At 43.9% G+C, this 21970-nt stretch overlaps 1 protein-coding gene and 1 long non-coding RNA gene across 6 annotated transcripts in view; one reads left to right on the forward strand and one right to left on the reverse strand.

The window, feature by feature from the left end:
• LRCH2 (leucine rich repeats and calponin homology domain containing 2) overlaps positions 1-21970 on the forward strand; it is a 198935-nt gene that overhangs the window by 164550 nt on the left and 12415 nt on the right. For 4 of the 5 annotated variants that reach the window (XM_033944408.1, XM_033944409.1, XM_033944410.1 and 1 more), the window contains one exon: positions 18611-18723. In XM_033944408.1, coding sequence (XP_033800299.1) covers positions 18611-18723 — 113 coding nt within the window. Of the gene's footprint in view, positions 1-18610; positions 18724-19256; positions 20189-21970 lie in introns of those variants that run through there. The other variant, XM_033944411.1, reaches the window with a different exon arrangement.
• LOC117360528 overlaps positions 18165-21970 on the reverse strand; it is a 63391-nt gene continuing 59585 nt past the window's right edge. The window contains exons 2-3 of the long non-coding RNA XR_004539438.1: positions 18590-18652; positions 18165-18404 (exon numbers count right to left, since the gene is read on the reverse strand). This is a non-coding gene — a long non-coding RNA (uncharacterized LOC117360528). The remainder of the gene's footprint in view (positions 18405-18589; positions 18653-21970) is intronic.

A 21970-nucleotide genomic window follows, 5' to 3' on the forward strand; every position in this document is an offset into this window, starting at 1 on the left:
ATTGTGTCTGTCCTCATGGGCAGATGCCTAAGCCTGCGTAACACCATGATTCTCTAACTGGCATCCATGTTACAGGTGCCGGTTAGAGATTCGGGTTGCCGCTGAGCTGATCACAGCAAGGAAATCTCCCATTCTCGTCCCCAGCAAAGACTACCGGCTGGAGGCTGCCCAGTCCCTCCTGCCGGAAACCCCCACCCCTAAAGATCATCCCTCCTGCCAGAAATCCCCCCTCAAAGATCGTCCCTCCTGCCGGAACCCCCCCCTTCAGCACTCCGACCCCCTTTCCAAACTATCCCAGACCCCACCAGTGCCTTCTTTAGTTGGCCAGTCGGAGGGATGCTTAATCCCTCTGACCGGCGGCTCACCTCCACTGAATGGTGGGCCTTCCCCTTCCCGGTACATCATGGGATGCACCAGGGAGGGGCCTAAGTCCCTGATTGGCTCAGACATGTAAGGCCCTTCCCCTAGGAGAGGCCTTAGGCTCCTGGACCGACTGGAATCTTAAGCCTCTCTCCCAGTGCATTCTGGGATGCACTGGGAGTGGCCTAGGATTCCGGTTGGACAGATCCCTTAGGTACTGGTGGGGTTGGGGGATGGTTTGGGAGGGGGGGTCAGGATGCCAGAGGGTGACTCGGGCGGGTGGAGATTCTGGCAAGAGGGACTGGGCATCCCTCTTGCCGATGATATTTGGGTGTGGGAGGTGGGTTCCAACTGGAGGGACTGGGCATGCCTCCTGCCTGTGGATGTCTCAGGGTGGCGGCAGGAGGAATTGTACTCCTACCATGGATATTTAGGGGTGGGGTGGGTGGCTTAAGGGATTCCAGCAGGAGGGAATGGGCATCCCTCCTGCCGGTAGTCTTCACTGGGGGATGGGTTCCCTTGCTGCGATCAGTTCTGCAGCCACGTCTATTTGAAATGTAGTATAAACCAGAGAACAAATTCATATCAAGTTTATATTGAATTACCAGACCTCAAATACCCAAGGCACTACTTGAATAATTTTTCATGCCCTTACTGGGGTGGTAAATTCATCATTGGTCTTGGTAAAGTGACCTGTGCTGTAAGTGTTTTTAAATATTTTTCATATCAATTTTAGTATGTGCTATGAGGGTGCTGGTTATTGTGGCTCCGTTAAAACTTGCAAAATAAGTTTGGTGCAGTAATAGAAGGAGGCATAGCCCCTGATGAAACTGAGTGTGAAACGGTTGGGCAGCTGTCGGGCACAAAAGATAAGTGCTTTCCTTCCTCTAGCACCTTATGCACTTTATATTTATTAAAATTGATATTAAAAATATTTAAAAACACTTACAGCAGAGGTCACTTTACCAAGACCAATGATGAATTTACCACCCCAGTAAGGGCATGAAAAATTATTCAAGTAGTGCCTTGGGTATTTGAGGTCTGGTAATTCAATATAAACTTGATATGAATTTGTTCTCTGGTTTATATTAGTTTTTTGTTTTGAACAAATTTCTATTTTCTTCAATTTCATTTTATTTGAAATGTAGGCCAGCATTTTGCTGGCCTGCCTTTCAGGCCCCTATTGCAACCCTAGGGAGATGCCTAGGGCTGCCTAAGCAGGCAACAAAATAGGTAGAAAAAAATAATTTACAATGTTAGATTTGAAATGTGTATCCTACCAGAGCTGGTGTTAAACAGTGAGTGTGAGCTAGGAATTAACAGAGAGAGGAAAAGTCTTTTTTTAAAAATTTTGTTTATATCACAGCGCTGGCTTGCGGTTGGAGAGGGCAAAGGGTAGTGGGGTGGATGAAGAGGCTACAAAATAAACCCACCAGGGTGTTTGAAAAAAATGCCCGATTGGGCGGGAAACGCATGCTCAGTTGACCTCTTTATGTATCCTTTACTATATGTGCAATACGTATGGACAGATTAGGTGCATACATTTTTTGATTAGGGGAAATTCTTCATGGAGATTTCCTACCCATGAGTTTTAATGCATATATTTTACATTACATCAGCGACTTTTATTCCGCCTTAATTATGCAGTTCTAGGCGGATTACAAAAGAGGTAAGCTGGACATTTCCAGGAGTATTACAGGATTAGGTACTAATTACAAGATTGTATCTGGGACTGAAATGAGGGATGCTTTGACATGTCATTAGTTAGTCTTGACTAGGGCTGTGGAGTCGGTAGATAAATGTTCCAACTCCGACTCCTTAGTTTTTTGTACTTCAGACTCCGACTCCAGGTACCCGAAATTTCCTCCGACTCCGACTCCTTGACTCCGACTCCACAGCAATGGTTAATTTTCAGATTGTTAAAATGGAATGTCAAGTTGAGAGAAATGAGCATTTTCGACACCACCTTCTTTTTGCTTTTAATCAAGGTTCTAAGGCCGCAGAAGCTGCTCGCAACATTTGTGCTGTGTATATAATGGGTGCTATAGCTGAAAGAATCGCTCGTGATTGGTATGCCAAGTTCAAAAATGGAGTCTGTAGATAAATGTTCTGACTCCGACTCTGACTCCTCAGTTTTTTGTGCTTCTGACTCCGACTCCGACTCCAGGTACCCAAAATTTCCTCCGATTCTGACTCCACAGCCCTGGTCTTGACAAAGTTTTTGAATAACAGGGTCTCTATTTTGGAAGGTTTTGTAATCAGGCGGCGTTAATAGAATGTGGGCTAGTTGGTGGTCTAGTTTAGCTGTTTGAGTTGCTAGCAATCCGTCGTACATCTTCTTGCGTTGTGTGCCTTTGATTGGGGGGTGAATGAAAGGAGTTTGGTTTCTCCTTGGCCTGGTTCTGTTGTATCAGATAAGGCAAATTTTCATTCCAGCTATACAAGTCTGAATGCCAAATATGCTGAATGTTTTCTGTATAATTTTATCCCTGCTGCTTCATAGTTCAGACTTGACTATTGCCTATATTTATGGCCATATAGCAAAGGTAATTTGTTATCCATGCTAAGAAATTTTAAAAAAAAATCACATATGTAGTCTGTGCCTATTGTTTACCATAAGTGGGTCTGAATATTGCCATTAAAATCCTTAGCAATTTTCCAAGGTAGGTTCTTGGATTCTATACAGAATTACTTGACAGAAGACATTCATAAATATTGTATATACTCGAATATAAACCGATCTGAATATAAACAGTGGTAACCTTATTTCTCTTAAAAATGGGGAAAAAGGCTAACTCAAATATAAACCGAGGGTCGAAACCATTTACCCACTCAGCTAAGATGATGTGATTTCTTTGGAGTGGTAAGCCCCCTAAAATTGTCCTACAAAAATTGAAGCAGTTGAAGAGAACAGGGGGGTCTGAGAACTTCTGGCGTACCTAACTTTAGGTTATATCTTTATGCTTATATGGCAGCAGCAGTGGTGGCCTGTTTTCTGATGGAAGCAGATGAGCAGTGTTCTCAGTGGTCGCAGCTGCAGCAGGTTTTGTTTTCCCCAATTCCCTTAGTTGGCTTGCTAGCAATAAAGTTGGAGGATGTGGTACCTTCTAATGTGGTGATAGATGCAGTACCTTGGGTGCTTAAGTTCTTAGCAGAGGGTTTAGATCTGGTATGGTTAATACCTGATCTTATTTCCACGTTGATGTCCGCACATGCATGAGGGCCCTCTAGACGGGCCCTGAGCCGTCAGTGGGGGGTGCCAGCAGGGAAGAAATAAGGAGAGGCTGATTGCCTACAGGACATGCCTATCGCTTCAAGAGGCATGTCCTGTAGGCATTCAGCCGGCACCTCTCCTCCTCCCCAATATACTGCTATAAAGTGTCTAGGTTGTCAAAGGGGGTGGGGAGGTCATATTTTGTTGCCTAGAAGTGGAAACCTTTCAACATATGTTCTTTGCTTTTTCTTATGAAAAGTTGTTTTGGAAATCAATATGGGGAAGAGTTTTAGCTATTTTACAATTTAATGTTCCACTAACTTAGTCTGGTTCTTCTGTGGCCTTGGCTGCAGTGTTAAATAAAGCAGATGTATTAATGAGTTTAGCAATTCAGCAAATTTTAACTTGATAGAAGAATAGCTCTGAACTTTCAGATTGTGCATGGCAAAATGCTATTTGTTTGGTGCGGAAGTATGTGGAAGTAGCTGCTGTAAAACAGAAGTGTTTTGCCATATTTTCTAAAAGTTTGTTGGATTTTTATTTTCATACTGATGTATAAATTTATGAAACCTGGCTCTTGTTGGTGCCTTGGTAGATGTGAGGATGTTCTGTTGTTTGTGATTTAAAAGTCAATAAACATTATTGAACTAAAAAGTGAAAACTTATATAAGTATAATTGAAATGTCCATATGCCTAACATCTTTTGCCACTTCAGTGCCTGCTTCAGGGGCAGTCTTTACAATTGCAAGCAGCAAGTCCACTTATAGTACTTCTATAGTTGCATGCCAGAGATTCTCAGACCCTAAATGTAACTTAAGATATCACCAGATGCTAGCAAAGTAACATTTACTGTTAAAACTATGTAAAAATTTAGCCTTGGGATCCATCTTTGAATTGCTACAGAAAACTAGGAGCAGTCATAGAAACATAGAAACATAGAAATAGACGGCAGATAAGGGCCCACGGCCCATCTAGTCTGCCCACCTTAATGTCCCTCCCCTACCTTTGCCCTGTGAATAGATCCCATGTGCCGATCCCATTTGGCCTTAAAATCAGGCACGCTGCTGGCCTCAATCACCTGTAGTGGAAGACTATTCCAGCGATCAACCACTCTTTCAGTGAAAAAGAATTTCCTGGTAATTTCTTATGGTAAGAGTTCCGGTAGGGGTTTCTCCCCCGCTTTGAGTTCTTAAATTCCATCTTGGATTCTGAGCACCGTCCAGGGTTAAAAGTATTTTGAAGTAGTTTTTAGTTCCTCTATCAGTTCATTAGTTAGTATGTTTATGTGTATGACACTTTTTCCCAAGAAGAAGGAAATGTGCAGTGGTGTTTTCTATTCCTGAGAAATTGTGTATGTGCTAAGTGCTTCTAATCTTATCTTTCCAGTACACTCTGTACTGTAATCTTTGTACTTCAAGTGATCCTAGATATAATTAAACAGCATAAACTTCAGTTTTCTGGTTTGCAACTTTATTTATTGTATCATGTATTGCTAATTGGAATTACTATTTCAGCTATTTATAATGAAACCAATGTAGACAGCCATAGCAAGAAAATGTAGTTTGTTGATTTTTAACTATTCAGCATGTTTCAAATACACAACCCAGGAAACCTTAAATAGAACTACAAACAGTCCAGAGCATAGTTACATTTTCTTTAACATAAATCTTTCAATAGAGAAACTATTATCTGTACACAGCACACCAGCATGTATGACTCCAACAGCATCTTTTAAACCATTTCTCCATGTTTTCCCCTTCCTACCCCCTTCCTCCTCTGATGCCTCTTCATTCTATCAACTCGCCTACCTTTCTGTTCCCCTATTCACACCTTGAGGCCTATTATATAGTAAGTATGTTAAATCATATTGTTTTTTGGATTTTTGTTCTCCAGTGATCTGTGGATTTTCAGTTAGGTCTTCTAGATTGGTTGTCTTGTTGGAAATGGGTATTTTTCCATCTGCTCAGGGATGTATACTGATTACTCCAATCCCCCCAAATCCTAAAGAATCGATACCATTAGTGACTAACTGTAGACCAGCCCTGCACAACATATGACCCACATGCAGCCCAAAACGGCTCTCACTGTGGCCCGCACCTGATATGGCTCTCCCTACCGACTGTCTTCCTTGGCTTCCTCCTCAGTATCCTCCAGATTCCTCCCTTTAAAGTTAATTACGGCAGCCTGCATAACGAACCTAGCAGGCTGCCGTCAGTCGCCGCAGTTCGTTCCCTCTACAGCGGTCCCGTCCCTGATATCAGAGGAGGGGCGGGACCACGGCAGAGGAAACGTGCTGCAGAGGCCAACTGCAACCTGCTAGGTTCACTAGGCAGGCTGCTATAATTACCTTAGCAGCAGTCACAGTGCGGAATACAACCTCTCGCTGGGTGCAGGAAGCAGTGGAGGTAAGGCCCCACCCATCGCGAGGGCCCCGGCAGGATGCTGGATCTGGACACCCCGGGGGGTGATCCAGGGGGCAGGAAAACAGACTTGAAGACAGGGCAGTTACTGGACTAGAAGGGGTAGAGAGGGGAGGACTCAAAATGTTAGCAGAAGGAAGATAGAGAGAGGAAGAAACCTGAAATAAAGGGGAGGCAGAAGAGAGGAGGCAGATGTTGAACTTGGGGGTATATAGAGGGAAGAGAGAGAGAGACTACAGAGAGGTAGAAAGATTTTAGACCAGGGAGAGAGAGAGAGGCAGAGAGACCTGGAAGAAAAGAGAACAAATTCTGGACATGGGGGGGAGGTTGTATGCAGAAGAAAGACACAGAGAGAGACCTGGACCAAAGGGAAAAGACAGGAGGCAAATGCTGGACTATGGGAGGCACAGACAGAGGGGTAGAGACCCTGAGGAAGAACAGAGAGATAGAAGATCATAACAGAGGAGGGAGACCTGGACCCAAAGGGGATGGAGCTGGATTGTGAAAGAAATGTTAGATGCACAGTCAGAAGGAAGTCCAATCAGAAATTAAGTAAATTACCAGACAACAAAGGTAGGAAAAATTATTTTAGTTTCAATTTAGTGATCAAAATGTGTCAGTTTTGAGAATTTATATCTGCTATGTGTATAGGAAAAATGAAAGGAAAAATTTGCATTGCAATTAGTAAAGGGGCAGAGCTTGGGTGGGTTTAGGGCAGAGCTTGGGAGGTCTGTGGTTGGGGGGTACTTAGCTTGAAGTAGTTGAGAAACACTGCTGTAGGCAATCAGCCGCCGCCAGTGCCTCTCCTTTTCTCCTGCCCTCTTCCCTGCTGGCACCCACTACTGGTGTCTCAGGGCCCATCTGGAAGGCCTCTGTGCATATGTCAGCGTGATAATATCACACATGCACGTGATGTCATCATGGCAATGTCCGCGCACTTCCGGGTGCCTCGAGCCTTGGCCACTACTTGCGGCCCGCGCTACATTTTCCAACTTCGTTTCAGCCCCGGATCATTTTTGAGTTGTGCAGGCCTGCTGTAGACCAATCACATCCATCCCTTTCTTTGTAAAGCTGATGGAGGGCTTGGTCTATGTGCAACTCTACTTGATAATCTTGACAGGCATTCACTTTACATGATTCTCAATCTGGTTTTAGATATACTTACTTATTTATATATATTCACTTACATATTTGTTTGATTTATTATAGTATTGGGTGCCACTTCCCAACCTACTTAGTGAGGATTTCTTTGTGGTTTTGGCATGCATTTTCTTCCCTAAGCCTATGCGGAGTTCTATTTGTATTGGCATTTTGTGAATTTGAACCCTTTTGTGTATCAGGAGGGGAGCTTTCCATGACAGTAAGAGTACTTTAATAACTCTTGCTGCTACAGAAAGATTTTGTGTATTGGGGCCGAGTCTTTTCTCTTGCTCTGCAGCAAAGGCTCAAACCAAAATGTGTTTCAGTTTTCTGCCAAGCTTTATGGAACATACCATTGTGGGACCCTCCTAAAGGTGGAGAATCATGACAAATGCTTCAGTCCAATTACTGCACTGGCAATCACAATATGTCTCTAATGTAAAAACACAGGCCTTAGTAAACTGAGCATACAGTATTAATTTTATTTCTCACGAATGCTATTTTCTGATTTTACCATTTTACTAAAGATGTAAATGAGAGGCAGCGACCTTTTCTAGATACATTGAGGAAAGGAGAAAAGCTAGGAATGGAATTATAAGACTGAAAGATAATGAAAATGGCTATGTGGAGAGTGATGAGGATAAAACAAATGTGCTAAACTGGAGCTGATTTTGTTTGATATATTTGTGAGAGACATTGATGAAGGGTTAATAATAATAACTTTATTTTTCTATACCGCCAACACCCAAAAAGTTCTAGGCGGTTGACAGAATAAAAAGGATTGAACATTCCAGTGATGATACAAAGCACACAAAAAGGCAATACAATATTTTAATAATGAAAAATAAAGTACGAAACTATGACATAATCATCAATCAAGAAACAAATAGGTCTTAATCAGTTTTCTAAAGGTGCAATGAGATGCAGATTGTTGAATCAAATCGTCTAACCATATTTGAACTTTACCTGCTTGATAAGCCAAAGATCGATCAAAATACTTTTTATAACGGCAATTTTTGGGATTAGGAAAAGTGAATAAACCAGTACGCTGAGTAGACCTAGTTGAACTGTACAATTCAAAATGAGAGAGGAGATATAACGGAGCTAATCCAAATAATATTTTATAGCAAATACAAGCAAATTTAAAAAGTACTCTTGCTTCCATTGGCAACCAGTGCAGCTGATGGTAATAAGGGCTGACATGTTCCTGTTTTTTATCCGAAAATTAAACGGCCCGCTGTGTTTTGGATTAACTTTAATCTTCCTAAGATTACATTACATTACAGATTTCTGTTCCGCCATTGCCTTGCGGTTCAAGGCGGATTACAAAAGAATTACAAAAAAACTTATTACATGAAGAAGATGTCTGGTAATTTCTAGAGGAGATAAGGAGTTGATGAGGTTGCTTTGGGGAATGGGAAGGTATTGGGAAATGGGAAGGAGCTAGCGGTATTAAGTCGTTTGCAGGAATTCTTGAAGAGTAGAGTCTTTATTTCTTTTCTGAATGTTTTGTAGTCTGGGGTCATAATTAGTAGATTGGAGATTTGGTTGTCGAGTTTTGCTGCTTGTGTGGCTAGGAGGCCATCATATAGTTTTTTTCCATTTGACTTCTTTGATTGGAGGGTATGTGAATGGAGTGTGGGTTTTCCTAAACTAAACTAAACTAAACTAAATCTTAGGTTTGTATACCGCGCCATCTCCGCAAGCGCAGAGCTCGGCACGGTTTACAGAAGTTAAGAGGAAAGGAACTACAATGAAGGGATAAAGGAGAGGGATTAAGAAGATAGAGAGGGACCGGTTGCAAGAGAACGGGAGGTAATTAGATTTTTGAGAAGAGCCAAGTTTTCAAGTGTTTGCGGAAGGATTGGAAGGAGCTTGAATTTCTGAGCGGGGGTGTGAGGTTGTTCCAGAGTTCAGTGGTTCTAAAGAGGAGGGATGTTCCAAGTTTTCCTGCGCGGGATATACCTTTTATAGAGGGGAAAGACAGTTTCAGTTTTTGTGAGGGTCTAGTGTGGTGTGGGTTTGAGGAGTTCCAAAGGAGCGGGATAACGGGAGGGAGGACGCCATGTAGGATCTTGAAGACTAAGCAGGCACATTTATAGAGGACTCTGGCGTATACTGGGAGCCAGTGAAGCTTGGAGAGGAGTGGGGAGACGTGATCGAACTTGCCTTTTGCGAAAATAAGCTTGGCCGCGGCGTTCTGAATTAGCTGAAGTCTATGGAGGTTTTTCTTAGTTAGGCTTATGTAGATGGAATTACAGTAATCGAGTCTAGAGAGGATGGTAGATTGAACGAGAACGGCGAAGTGAGAATGATGAAAGCAAGATCTCACTCTCCTCAGCATATGAAGGCTAAAGAAGCATTTTTTTACCAAGGAGTTGAGGTGATCATTGAAGGAGAGAGAGGAGTCTATGACGATACCAAGGACTTTGCTTGAGAATTCAAGCTGAAGAGAGGGGCCGGATGGTAGTGGGATGGAGGTGGGTAAATGATCTAAAATTGGGCCGAGCCAAAGTAGTTTTGTTTTGGACTCATTCAGTTTCATTTGTACAGATTGGGCCCAGGATTGGAGATTCATTATACATGTGGATATGTTATCAGCAAGGTTTGAGAGGTTTGAGTCGGTCTCGAGGAGGATGAGGATGTCATCAGCGTAGGAGTAGAGAGTTTCTAGGGGGGATAGATGGAGGAGTTTCAAAGAGGACATGTAGATGTTGAAAAGGATAGGGGAGAGGGGTGAGCCTTGCGGGACTCCACATTTTGGCTTCCAGGGGGGGGAAGAGGTACCGTTTGTGTTAACGGTGTAGGAGCGGAAGCGTAAGAATTTCGAGAACCAATCTAGGACTGTGGAGCTTATGCCTATTTCGGAGAGTTGGAAGATTAGGATGTCGTGGTGGACGACATCAAAGGCTGCGGAGAGGTCAAATTGTAGGAGAACAGCAAATTTGTTGCGAGAATGGAGATGTTGCACCTTAGAGATTAGTGAGGCCAAGAGGGATTCGGTGCTAAAGTTGGGTCTGAAGCCGAATTGGTGGGGTAGGAGAATAGAGAATCTTTCTAAGTAGAATGAGAGTTGGGTGGATATGATGGATTCTAGTAACTTGGTTAGAAGAGGGATATTTGCTATGGGGCGGTAGTTTGATGGCATGGAGGGGTCAAGTTCGGCCTTTTTCAGTAGGGGAGTCAATGAAATGTGTCCCATGTTGGGGGAGAAAAGGCCCGATGTTAGGGCAGAGTTTATGAGTTCGGTGAGGGAAGCGATGGCCTGTGTAGGGATATTCTCGAATAGATAGGAGGGGAAAGGATCCAGAGTGCACTTGCAGGTTTTTAGTTTGAGGCAGAGTTTGGAGACTTGCGATTCGGAAACAGGCTCGAAGGCGGTCCAAGATCTGTCGGCGGGAATGGGGGTGGATATAGGTAAGGTAGGGTTGAGGTCAGTAGAGGTCAGGGAATTGTAGGAGACTGTGGGTGGGAAGGAGGATCTTAGGGTGGTAACCTTTTCATTAAAGAAATTTGCGAGGGCATCGGCTGATAGAGACGGTGGGAGCACAGATGGGTCCTTTTTTGTAGTTAGGGAGCGCCAGATGTTGAACAGCGCACTGATCTGGATGTTGGATCTAGAGATCTTGTCTCCGAAGAAGTTTTTCCTGGCTTTTTTTAGTGTAGAATTGTAAAGTTTAATATTGATCCTCCAGGTGTGTCTATCAGAGGGGGATTTGGATTTTTTCCATTTGCGCTCTAGAGCGCGACATTTCTGTTTCAGTTCTCTGTGAAGAGGTAAGTACCAGGGGGCCTTTCGGGGGTAGGAGATGGTTTTAGTGGATATTGGAGCAAGAGAGTGGTAGGTGGACTCGGAGAGGGCAGTCCAGTTGCGCCAATGGGATTCGGGGTCTGTAGGTCTAGGGTTGGAGGAGAGTTGGTTGAGGAATTTGGACCAGAATAGATTGCTCGAGGTTTTTTTGCGAAAGGTTATGGAATGAGAGGGGTGGGGTGGGGAGTCAAGATGGGACATGAAAATGGGGAGGCAGGTAGTCCCTAAGAAGTGATCGGACCAAGGGACTTGTTCCCAGCGAGTGTCGTCGGTTGAAGTTTTGTAGTCGGTGAGATCAAGGAAAGTGGTGAGGTCTAGAGTGTGCCCTTTTTCGTGGGTTGGAGAAGGGGTGGGTGAGGGGAAGCCTAGAGAGTTAAGGAAGTTGTTGAATTCAGTCGTGTCCTTGCTGTTGGTGTCATCAAGGTGGAGGTTAATATCACCAACAATCAGAAGTCTTTGAAATTTAAGGAAGGCATTTGTTATGGTCTCAAAGACGAGATTGGAGGATTTGGTCCAAAGGGTGGGTGGGCGGTATAGTAACAGGATGCCCAATGGGTGGGTGCGGAGTTCGTCATTGACTGAGGCAAGCAAATATTCTAGGGAAGCGTGAGTGCCCGTCTCAAGGAGCTGGACGTCAAAGAAAGATTTGTAGAGGAGTGCTAGACCACCTCCTTTTCGATTGGGTCTGGGGGAGAAGAGGCCTTGGTAACCGTGGGGGAGGAGTTCGTTTTGTGTGAATAGATCGTCTTTGGCGATCCATGATTCAGTGATGCATAGGAATCCAGGGTCGTGCTCGTCTAGAAGGTCTTTCAAGATTTGGGTCTTATTGCACACGGATCTGGCATTGCAATAAAGTGTCGGGACTGGGGTGAGAGAGTCTGAGGCAGTGTTGGGAAGATTGGCAGTGGGCAGGGATTTTAGAGAATCTTGGTTGACTTTTCGAGGGTTTTTCTTGAGAGGGGGAATTCTGGTGCGAATCAGTGTGGGGATTTTGAGTCCAGGGCAGATGTTATTGGAGTGAGCGGGGTCGAGTAGGTTGGGAGAGGGAGGTTTCAGACAGAGGGAGGTATAGAGAGGTGAGCAGAGTAGGAGGAGAAGGATCCAGAAGGAAGGGTTCATGGCGGAGAATTAGGACTGGGAGGTTGATGTGTGAGAGTCTGCAGCAGGGGGGGGGGGAGAGAGGCAGAGGGGGGAGTAGCAGGAGAACTTGGATTAAACTGGCTGAGTGCAGGGCCAAGAGAAGGGATGAGATTTTTTTTTTTTTTTTTTTAGGGGTGGATCAAAGGGGAGCTATATCGGTGAGAAGCGGTTAGCGGCTAAGCGCTTTCCGTATGGCAGAGATACAGTTTGGCGCTGAGCTAGGCAAAGACAAGGTGGAATTTGGCATCTAAATGAAAAACATAGACAATAATAAAATATGGTACAGAGACAGGAATATGAACAATGGTAAACTTTGGCAACGAGCTGAGAGTCTGGAGGTCCTCAGTGGACCTTGATGAGCTGAGGAGGGGGGGGGAGACGGTGAGGTGAGGCAGAAAGGAGCCCAGAAGTGCTAGTACTGTCTAGCAGGGACTTCGGCAGCTCTTGGGTGGGCTGTGGAGGCATAGTTCAAGTGTGGGGCAGGGGCAGGGCCGTTCAGTTCTGCTCGAGTGGCGTCGGGCGGAGGAAGGAAGGAACAAGATGGAGGAAACTTCCTCCTTCCTCTGCCTTGGAGTCGCTGAGGCGGGACAGAAACTTTCGGCGGCCCGCAGTGGGCTGAAGAGAAGCCGGATCACGCTAGCCTGTAGCAGCCCTCGGATGGGCTGGAGGAGAGCAGGCTCGCAGTTAAGCAGGGCAGGGCAGATCCCTCCTGCTCGAGTGGCGTCGGGCGGAGGAAGGGAGGAACAAGATGGAGGAAACTTCCTCCTTCCTCTGCCTTGGAGTCGCTGAGGCGGGACAGAAACCATCGGCGGCCCGCAGTGGGCTGAAGAGAAGCCGGATCACGCTAGCCTGTAGCAGCCCTCGGATGGGCTGGAGGAGAGCAGGCTCGCAGCTAAGCAGGGCAGGGCAGATCCCTCCTGCTCGAGTGGCGTCGGGCGGAGGAAGGAAGGAACAAGATGGAGGAAACTTCCTCCTTCCTCTGCCTTGGAGTCGCTGAGGCGGGACAGAAACTCTCGGCGGCCCGCAGTGGGCTGAAGAGAAGCCGGATCACGCTAGCCTGTAGCAGCCCTCGGATGGGCTGGAGGAGAGCAGGCTCGCAGTCAAGCAGGGCAGGGCAGATCCCTCCTGCTCGAGTGGCGTTGATGTATTTTGGATGAGACGGTTGTTCAGGTAGGTTGGGCGCTCTCTGTTTATGGTTTTAAATAGTAGACAGTAGAATTTGAATAGTATTCTTGCCGGAATTGGAAGCCAGCGTGAGTTGAGGTATGCCTCTGTGATGTAGTCTTGTTTCCTCAGTGAATAGATAAGTCTCAGTGCTGTGTTTTGGATTGTATGTACCGTATTTTCACACATATAACGCGCACATGGGTATAGCGCATGGGAACAAGGAATTTATGAAAGAAAATTTTGGTATAGCGCGCCCACACGTATACCGCGCATGCTCCTCATTGAACTTTCATAATCCATGCCAGCGTTTAAGTCCTATTTATCTAACTGTTGCTTCGTATGCAAAATGACTTCACAAGAAATATTAGCTGAGCTATTTTAACTATCAGCAAATGCCGCCAGCAGGGAAATTACCAATGAAGTAATTTTGTTTCCCAGGTTTTAAGAACATAAGAACATAAGCAGTGCCTCCGCCGGGTCAGACCATAGGTCCATCCTGCCCGGCAGTCCGCTCCCGCGGCGGCCCCAAACAGGTCACGACCTGTCTGAATCACCAGAAGGGGCTCCCTTGCCACCTTGGTTTCTCATTGAAGTCCTATCTTCCCATCGTAGTCCTAACCCTCCGGTCTTGCACATGCACGACCTGTTGGGTTTCTATACTTATTACCTGGTTAGCTTTCTATACTTGTGTTACATCCCAGCTCCTCCCTCAGTATCCCACGATTCCTGAGGGAGGAGCTGGGATGTTTTCTATTGTAATGCCTATTCTATTGTGATGCAGTGTTTTCTGTCTTGCTGGCGCCCTCCTCCATCTTCCTGCATCGTTCGCTGAAAGCCGCGAGCAGCGGATCCTATGTGCCTCTTGCGGCTGACCCAGAAGTGTTCCTCTGACGTCATGACATCAGAGGGAACACTTCCCAGCCGCAAGAGGCGCATGGAAGCCGCTGCTGTGGCTTTCAGCGAACGCTGCAGGAAGATGGAGGAGGGCACCAGCAAGACAGAAAGCAATTGTATAACGCTCTCACGCATATAACGCACATGGTTATGCGTGGTTTGTAAAATCTTGTATAACGCGCGCGTTATATGCGTGAAAATACGGTAGTTGTTTTATCATTGTTGCTGGGCAGGGGAGGTAGAGAATGTTGCAATAGTCTAAAAGACCTAGGACTAGGGATTGTACTAAGAGCCGGAATTGTGTTCTATTGAAGAATTTTCAAACTTGTCTTAAGTTTCTCATAACTGCGAATGATTTCTGTATTGTTTTATTGATGTGTGGTTGCATAGTGCAGCATCTATCTATCGTCATTCCTAGTAGTTTTAAGGTGGGTTGAATGGGGTAATTGGTTTTATAAGCTCCCAAATATTACAGTAATCAAGAATAGATAAGATTAATGCTTGAACTAATAATCTAAAAGAAGTAGGATCAAAGTATTTTTTAATGGAACGCAATTTCCATAATGCAGAAAAGCATTTCTTAACAATCATGTCGGTATGTTCCCCCAGGGTTAAATGGCAGTCGAGTGTAACTTCTAAAATTTTAAGAGAAGCGATTTGTCCTCTGAAGCAGAGTTTTATCCGTGATTTTGTCATTGGGACTAGCCAGGAAAAATCTGGGTTTTTCCGTGTTTAACTTCAACTTAGATTCAATAGTCCATTGTTCAATCCGATTTAGGATAAAAGTGATCTGGTTTTTTATTTCAGTAGTAAAAGAAATAACTGGAATCAGTATTGTGATGTCATCAGCATAAATGTAAAAAATTACATTTAAGCTTTGTAAAAGATTGGCCAAGGAAGCAACATAGAAGTTAAACAAAGTGGGTGATAATGGTGAACCTTGAGAGTTCGAAGGAAAAGCTTGCCTTTATGCAGAGGACACAAAAACAACCAATAGAGTGGATACCCCGGAGGGAGTAGAAACCATGAGAAGAGATCTCCAAAAATTGGAATGGTCAAAGGTCTGGAGATTTAATATGAAAAAATGCAGAGTGATACACTTGGGGTTCAGAAATCCAAAGGAAATGTATGAGATAGGAGATAAATTATTAAGAATAGCTCAGGTGAGGAACCTTGGAGCAATTGTGCCTGAGGATCGCAAGGTGAAGAAACAATGCGACAAAGCAGTGGCCTTGTTGCAGAAGGATGCTAAACTGCCTACAGAGGGTATATCTAGCAAACAGTTGTTTGAGTATTGTTTTCAGTTTTGGAGGCTGTATCTTGCTGAGGAGAGACTTGATGACCTTAAGATGTACACCCTGGAGGAAGGAGAGACAGGGGCAATATGGTATAGACTAGTGCTGCCCGATTCAGGAAAAAATTTTTTATTGGATTCAGCCTTTTGAATTGATTTTTTGATTTGATTCGATTTTCCTGCCCAATTGGGTGTTTTTTTTTTTCAAAACATCCTGGTGGGTTTATTTTATAGCCTCTTCACCCCCTTTGCCCTCTCCTACCAACACTGACGCTGTGGTGTAAACAAAATAAACAAAAAAAGACTGTTCCTCTCTGTTAAATCCTAGCTCACTTTAACAGTCTAACACCAGTTCTGGCAGGATACACATTTCAAATCTGACACATTGTAATCACAAAACAGAAAATAAAATTATTTTTCTACCTTTTGTTATCTGGTCATTTTTCAAATCATGTTGGTCCCAGGCTCTGGTTGTCTTCTGATAACTCGGTGCTAACCATCATCTTCCATCTCTGTCCTCCCCTTCCCTCCCCCGGAGGTCTGGCATCTTTCCTTTTCTTGTCTTTATCCCTACAGCTGCAGCGATGGACCCCACCATCCCCAGATCCACCACCCCTCCTTTTCTCAACTACCCTTTCATCCAACATCTCCCCCTCCTTCCCTACCACCCCAGGGTCCACCAGCTCTCCCTTTCTCTTCCCAACTAGCCTCCTATCCAGTATCTCTATCCCCCCTCCAAACCATTTCTTATGTCCAACTTCTCTCCCTTTCTGTTCCTTCCCTCCCTCCATCCCATTGCCACCATCTCTCTCCCTCTCTCCTGTTTTTAGACCCATTACTCCCACCCCTATCCCATACACCCCCTACAATTAATAACTGACTCTAGGGGTCTGGGCAACCTTTCAGGAAGGAGTGACCCCACTAGCTGCTGGTCTGCCCTGGTGATAGTATTATGGGATTACTGCTAGGGATGAGACAATACAATTTTCACAGTAGCAGCCACCAATGCAGGAGCAATAAGGATCACACCAGTCCCCAACATTACTGGTCCCCTTTGAGTTGGAGTCCAAGGGTAGGGTGGAAGGTATGCTATTTGCCCTCAGTGCAGCGGTTGGTAGGGGAGAAGCTTAGGTGGGGCAGGGTTTTGTGGGTAGTTTTGACCATTAACACCTCGAGCTGGGAAGGAGCCCACTAGGGGGCTTAAGGTCCTTTATATTTTGTGCCCTGTGCTGGGGCAGGGAGTGGGGAAGAAAGGCCCTTGTGGCCTCCAAATCTGACTATGAGGGCCCTCTAAGCCTTGCCACGATCCCCCACAAAAAGATAAGACCTGTTTTTTTAAGGATCACAAATACAGTGCAGGGTGTTCAAATAAATATTCAATAACCAAAACACACCCTATGGTATCATGCACCCAAAGGATATTACTTGACAGTGAGAATGGGCCTCAGAGACCTGAATGTCAGGCAGTAGACTGCTAGATAAACTTGCAGGTCTATGTCTCAATCATTGGCTCAAACCAAGTCATTTTTATATTTTTACCATTTTAACTTTTTTATGAATAAATATATATTTTTTAGATATTTAAACTTGCAAAGTAAGTCATTCATAGATAGTGCCTATATTTTAAAAGAGCACTTATCTTGATGAACGCCATTTTTTTAACACATTGTACTAGAAAGGAGTGTGTCAAGTTCTTTACCATGGCAACAAGCAAACAATTTCTTAAAGATTTTATCTATGAACCAAATGGATTCATTTGCAGACCATGCTTAATTCTCGCAGGGGGGAAAATATATATAACGGGTCCTAAGCCCTGCAAACATTTGCACAGGAGGCCCGAAGAAAGAAAAATCAGATACGGGTTAAACAGCGGCAGGGGACTAAGGGAATAGAAGTAACGAAGGGAATTAAACGATCTGTCTGTAATCATTCACTTTCCCCTTTTCGACGAGCACTCGCATCTACACTACAGCTGGAGGGGAGCAGGAAACAAACAGAGCCAGATTATTAGCGTATCAAAGCCCCCACAAGCCCCCAGCCAGCGATTGCCCACGACCGTCTTCCCTTCTCTGGCCAAGAATACTGTCGCCTGCCTTACATGTGAGGAGCAAAGCCAAGATGCAGAAAAAGGAGAGTCGTGAAAGTCCGCCGAGCACCAGTAGGCACTTGGAAACGATCTCCAGTTTCACTCCCTCCAGCAGCGCATTATTGTGCAGGCGAGAGGCAGGGGGTGCCCTTGCGAGGTAGGAGGCGGAGCCTTGAGACAGCCTAAAGCAAGAGCGACACCAAATGGCCCGCAAGTGGCAGCTTCAGCGTCTGCTTTAGGAGATCTGATGGTATGGGGAGGAGGGTTGGTCACCCTGAATCGGGTGGCCTTTTTTTTTTTTAAACGAATCGATTCACCCGAAGTGAATCGGTGAATTGATTCGAATCGTGAATCGGGCAGCACTAGTACAGACATTCAAATATTTTAGAGGTATTAATATAAAAACAAATCTTTTTCAGAGGAGGGAAGGTGGTAGAACTAGAGGAGATGAATTTAGATCAGGGGTAGGCAATATGCATGAGGTGAATATGCAGGGGTGAATATGCATGAGATCTATTTGCATGCACTGCCTCCATTGTATGCAAATGGATCTCATGCATATTCATTGGGGAAATCCTAAAATCCCGACTGGATTGTGGCCCTCATTGCCCACCCCTGATTTAGATTCCACGGAGGGCTGACTCAGGAATAACATCAGAAAATACTTTTTAACGGAGAAGGTGGTAGATGCCTGGAAAGCCCTCTCACAGGAGGTGGTGGAGATGAAAATAACAGAATTCAAAAATGTGTAAAGGCCACTTCCAAGCGTACTTCTACAGTCTGTGTCTTGGTTGTTGCTGAAGAGATTTGGAAGGGCTGGACAGTTTCAGTAGCTGGAGAACAAGGCAAGAACCATGCAGACTTCTAAGGCCTGTGACCTGAAAATGGCAAAGACAAATCAAGATTAAGTATACAAATGTACTATCATAGCATACCTTATGCTTTGAATTTATTTTGTTGGACAGACTAGATGGGCCGTACAGATCTTTATCTGCCATCATCTACTATGTGACATGTCCGAGGTTTTGTAAGAGAATGCCCACACTCAAATTTGATAACTAACTTTTTTCTTTTTTTCTCCCAGCTTTCAGTCGTTCATCTCGTCAGGAATATGGTGTAGTAGATCCTGGATTTACAATGAGAAGAAAAATGGAACATTTAAGGGAAGAAAGAGAGCAAATAAAACAACTTCGTAATGTAAGTCTTATAGCTAAACTTTTCAAAAAAACTCCAGTTGATTATTTGCGCTGGGAGCTTATGCTCTCAAATGCCTGACCCCTATTATCACCAGACATACATTGATTGAACTCCTCATATACATAAATGATGGGGGAAAATGCCTCAGAAGCTTCTTTCCACCAGGTCTCAGAGATGCTTATTATTATTATTAGATGGCAAAAAGTTTTTGGTGGCTTTTTTTTTTATATTTCAGTGGCATTCAATACTGTAGATCACGCCATATTGTTAACTAGATTGAGGAGTTGTGGAATTTGTGGGACAGTATTGGCTTGGTTTGAATCTTTTTTGAATGGAAGGATGCAGGAAGTTTTAGTTGGAGGAAGTCTGTCACGTTGTAGAGAGGTTAGGACATGTGTTCCACAAGGGTCCACTTTGTCCGCCACATTGTTTAATATGTATCTTGTACCTCTTTACAAACTGTTACTGAACCCTGGTGTTTCATATTGATTTTACTCCGATGACATTCAATTTTTTTTTTCTGGTGGAGGGAGATTTCAGTGCGGCTTCATCACGAATGCAGTCGGTTGTAACTGTAATTAAGAAATGGATGGACTGCAACAGGCTTAAGCATTCAGAAAACAAGGGTGATGTGCATCGGGAGGTCACTTGGCTCTGATGTCCCAGTTACTCTAGATTTATTGGATGAGACTGTTCCAGTAGTGCAGGAGGTGAAGTATCTGGGTGTTCTTATCGATTCGGGGCTCACATTTAAGGGGCAGGTACAGGCAGTAGTACGGAGAGTGTTTTTTCAACTTCATCTAGTAAATGGACTCAGACCCTATTTGTTAGCCCATTTGTTTAAATTATTCCTGCAGACAACTGTTCTTTTAGTTCTTGATTACTGTAGTTTGGTACTCCTGGAGGTACCAATGTCAGTGTTGTGTGCTCTCCAGGTAGCCCAAAATTCAGTGATCAGAACTCTGTTTAGGTTTGGGAGACGAGAGCACGTGACAGAATGCTATGCGAGTTTGTATTGGTTGAAGCTGATGGATAGGATTCGCTTCAAGCTAATACTAAACGTTCACATATGCTTGCACAATGTGGCTCCTAAACATCTCATTGAGAGCATTCTGCCACGTGTTCCACCTCGCCCACTTCGATCTGCAGAACAATTAGAGCTGCAAATTCCATCTGCTGAAGAGCTGAAGTTGACAATGTCTAGGGCTAATATATTCTATTGTATAAGGCCTAGGGAATGGAACAATCTCCCTGAGTATATTCGATGGCAGTAGAATATTCAGAACTTTTAAAAAAACTGCTGAAACAGCATCTTTTTTTTGCCAGATGAAATATAGAGCATGAAGAGGAGATGACAGTAAGGTGCTTGTCGCCTATGTATTTTATTGCTTGCATTTCTTGCTCTGCTTTGTGGGAGTATTTATTGTTGATTGTGTATGTATTTTTGTTATAACTTTACAGTTTGTAACAGGGTGGGATATAAATAAATAAATTATATTTATCTTTTCATTTAGTGCAATATATTCTTTTTTAAATTTGCATTTCAAAATAAATTTACAAGAATCCAATTGTTAAAGTAATACAGAGCATAAGCATTCAAAAAATTTTTGAGTTAAGCAATACAAGAAAACATCAATAGGAAACAAGTGCAATATATTCTAACTCTCTCTTCTTGTTTCTTAAACTTCTGGTATTTGCATACAGACATTTCAAACAGTGTTTGTCATATCTATTTACAATTTGCTCAGCAGTTGACATGGATAATTTGCAATCTTTAAAATCAGCCTGATCTGTATTTAAGGAAATCTGGTCTACTGTGGCTTGTATTGCAGTCTTGCTATTGGGATGCTTGGTCTTCCCTTTACTGTCGGCCTTCCCCTGGTTTCTAGTTTAAAAGCTGCTTTATCTCCTTTTTAAATGTTGACACTAGCAGCCTGGTTAAGGTGGAGCCCATCTTTGTGGAATAGGCTCCCCATTCTCCAGAATGTTGTCTACTGTAGTTCCTAACAAATCCTTCTTCCTGTACCATCGCCTTATCCACGCATTGAGACTCCGGAGCTCTTCCTGTCTCTCGGGTCCTGCATGTGTTACAGGGAGCACTTCTGAAAATGCTACCCTGGAGTTTCTGGATTTGAACTTCTTACCCTAAGATCCTAAATTTGGCTTCTAGAACCTCCCTACCTTATTTTCCTATATCATTGGTACCCACATGTACTAAGACAGCAGGATCCTACCCAGCACTATCTAAAATCATATCTAGGTGACGAGTGAGGTCCACCACCTTTGCACCAGGCAGGTAAGTGACCAAGGGATCCTCATGTCCACCCACCACCCAGCTATATATATATGCCTAATGATTTAATCTCCCACTCTTATCAGCCATCCTAACCCTTCCCTCCTGGGCAGAAGGCCCTGGAGACACATCCACGGTGCGAGAGGACATTTTTATCCCCTGGTGGGCAGGTCTTGTCTACATGATTGCTTCTTACTTCACCAGGATGATGCGCTCCTTTAAGACTGCTCTCCTCTGAGCACAAAGACTGCCAGACTAGAGGTGGAACTTCTCTACAACATCCCTTTAGGTCTCCTCTATGTACCTTTCTGTCTCCCTCAGCTCCTCTAAGTCTGCTACTCTAGCCTCAAGAGATTGGATCCATTTCCTGCATTCTAGGAGTTCTTTGCACTGAGCACACACATAAGACCTCTCACCAACTGGGAGATAATCACACATGTGACACTTGGTACAAAAGACTGGATATCCCCATCTTGCTGCTAGACCTCTGCCTACATCTTAATGTTGGTGATTTATTTGTTAAGTTGCTAAGGGAGTTGGAAAATGTAAACTAAGATCTCCTAAGATTGCTAGTTTTATGTTAGGCTATGGTAATGCTTAATTTTTATTATTATTTTTTAATGTTGTAATTGGTATGTTACCCTCTAAGGATTTCTTAAACTATTCCTTTAGTTAATTACTAGTTAATAAAGTCTAAACTGAAGCTACCTGTTGTGCCTATTAGCTGTGCTTACTATAGCGATTTAAAAATAGTCTTTTGAAATGCTAGCTAGCCTATGTACACTAACATACTTCCTATGCTAAGAAAAAAAAAATATTCCTACCTAAAATTTTACCACAACAGAATAGTGCTTCGAGCTCATCCTAAATTCCTACCCAAAGTTGTCTCCAGCATTCCACTTTAACCAGTCCATAGTTCTGCTTGTTTTCTTTCCAAAGCCACATTCCAATCTT

Source organism: Geotrypetes seraphini, chromosome 5, assembly GCF_902459505.1.
Source record: "Geotrypetes seraphini chromosome 5, aGeoSer1.1, whole genome shotgun sequence".
In the NCBI taxonomy this organism is placed as follows: Eukaryota; Metazoa; Chordata; class Amphibia; order Gymnophiona; family Dermophiidae; genus Geotrypetes; species Geotrypetes seraphini.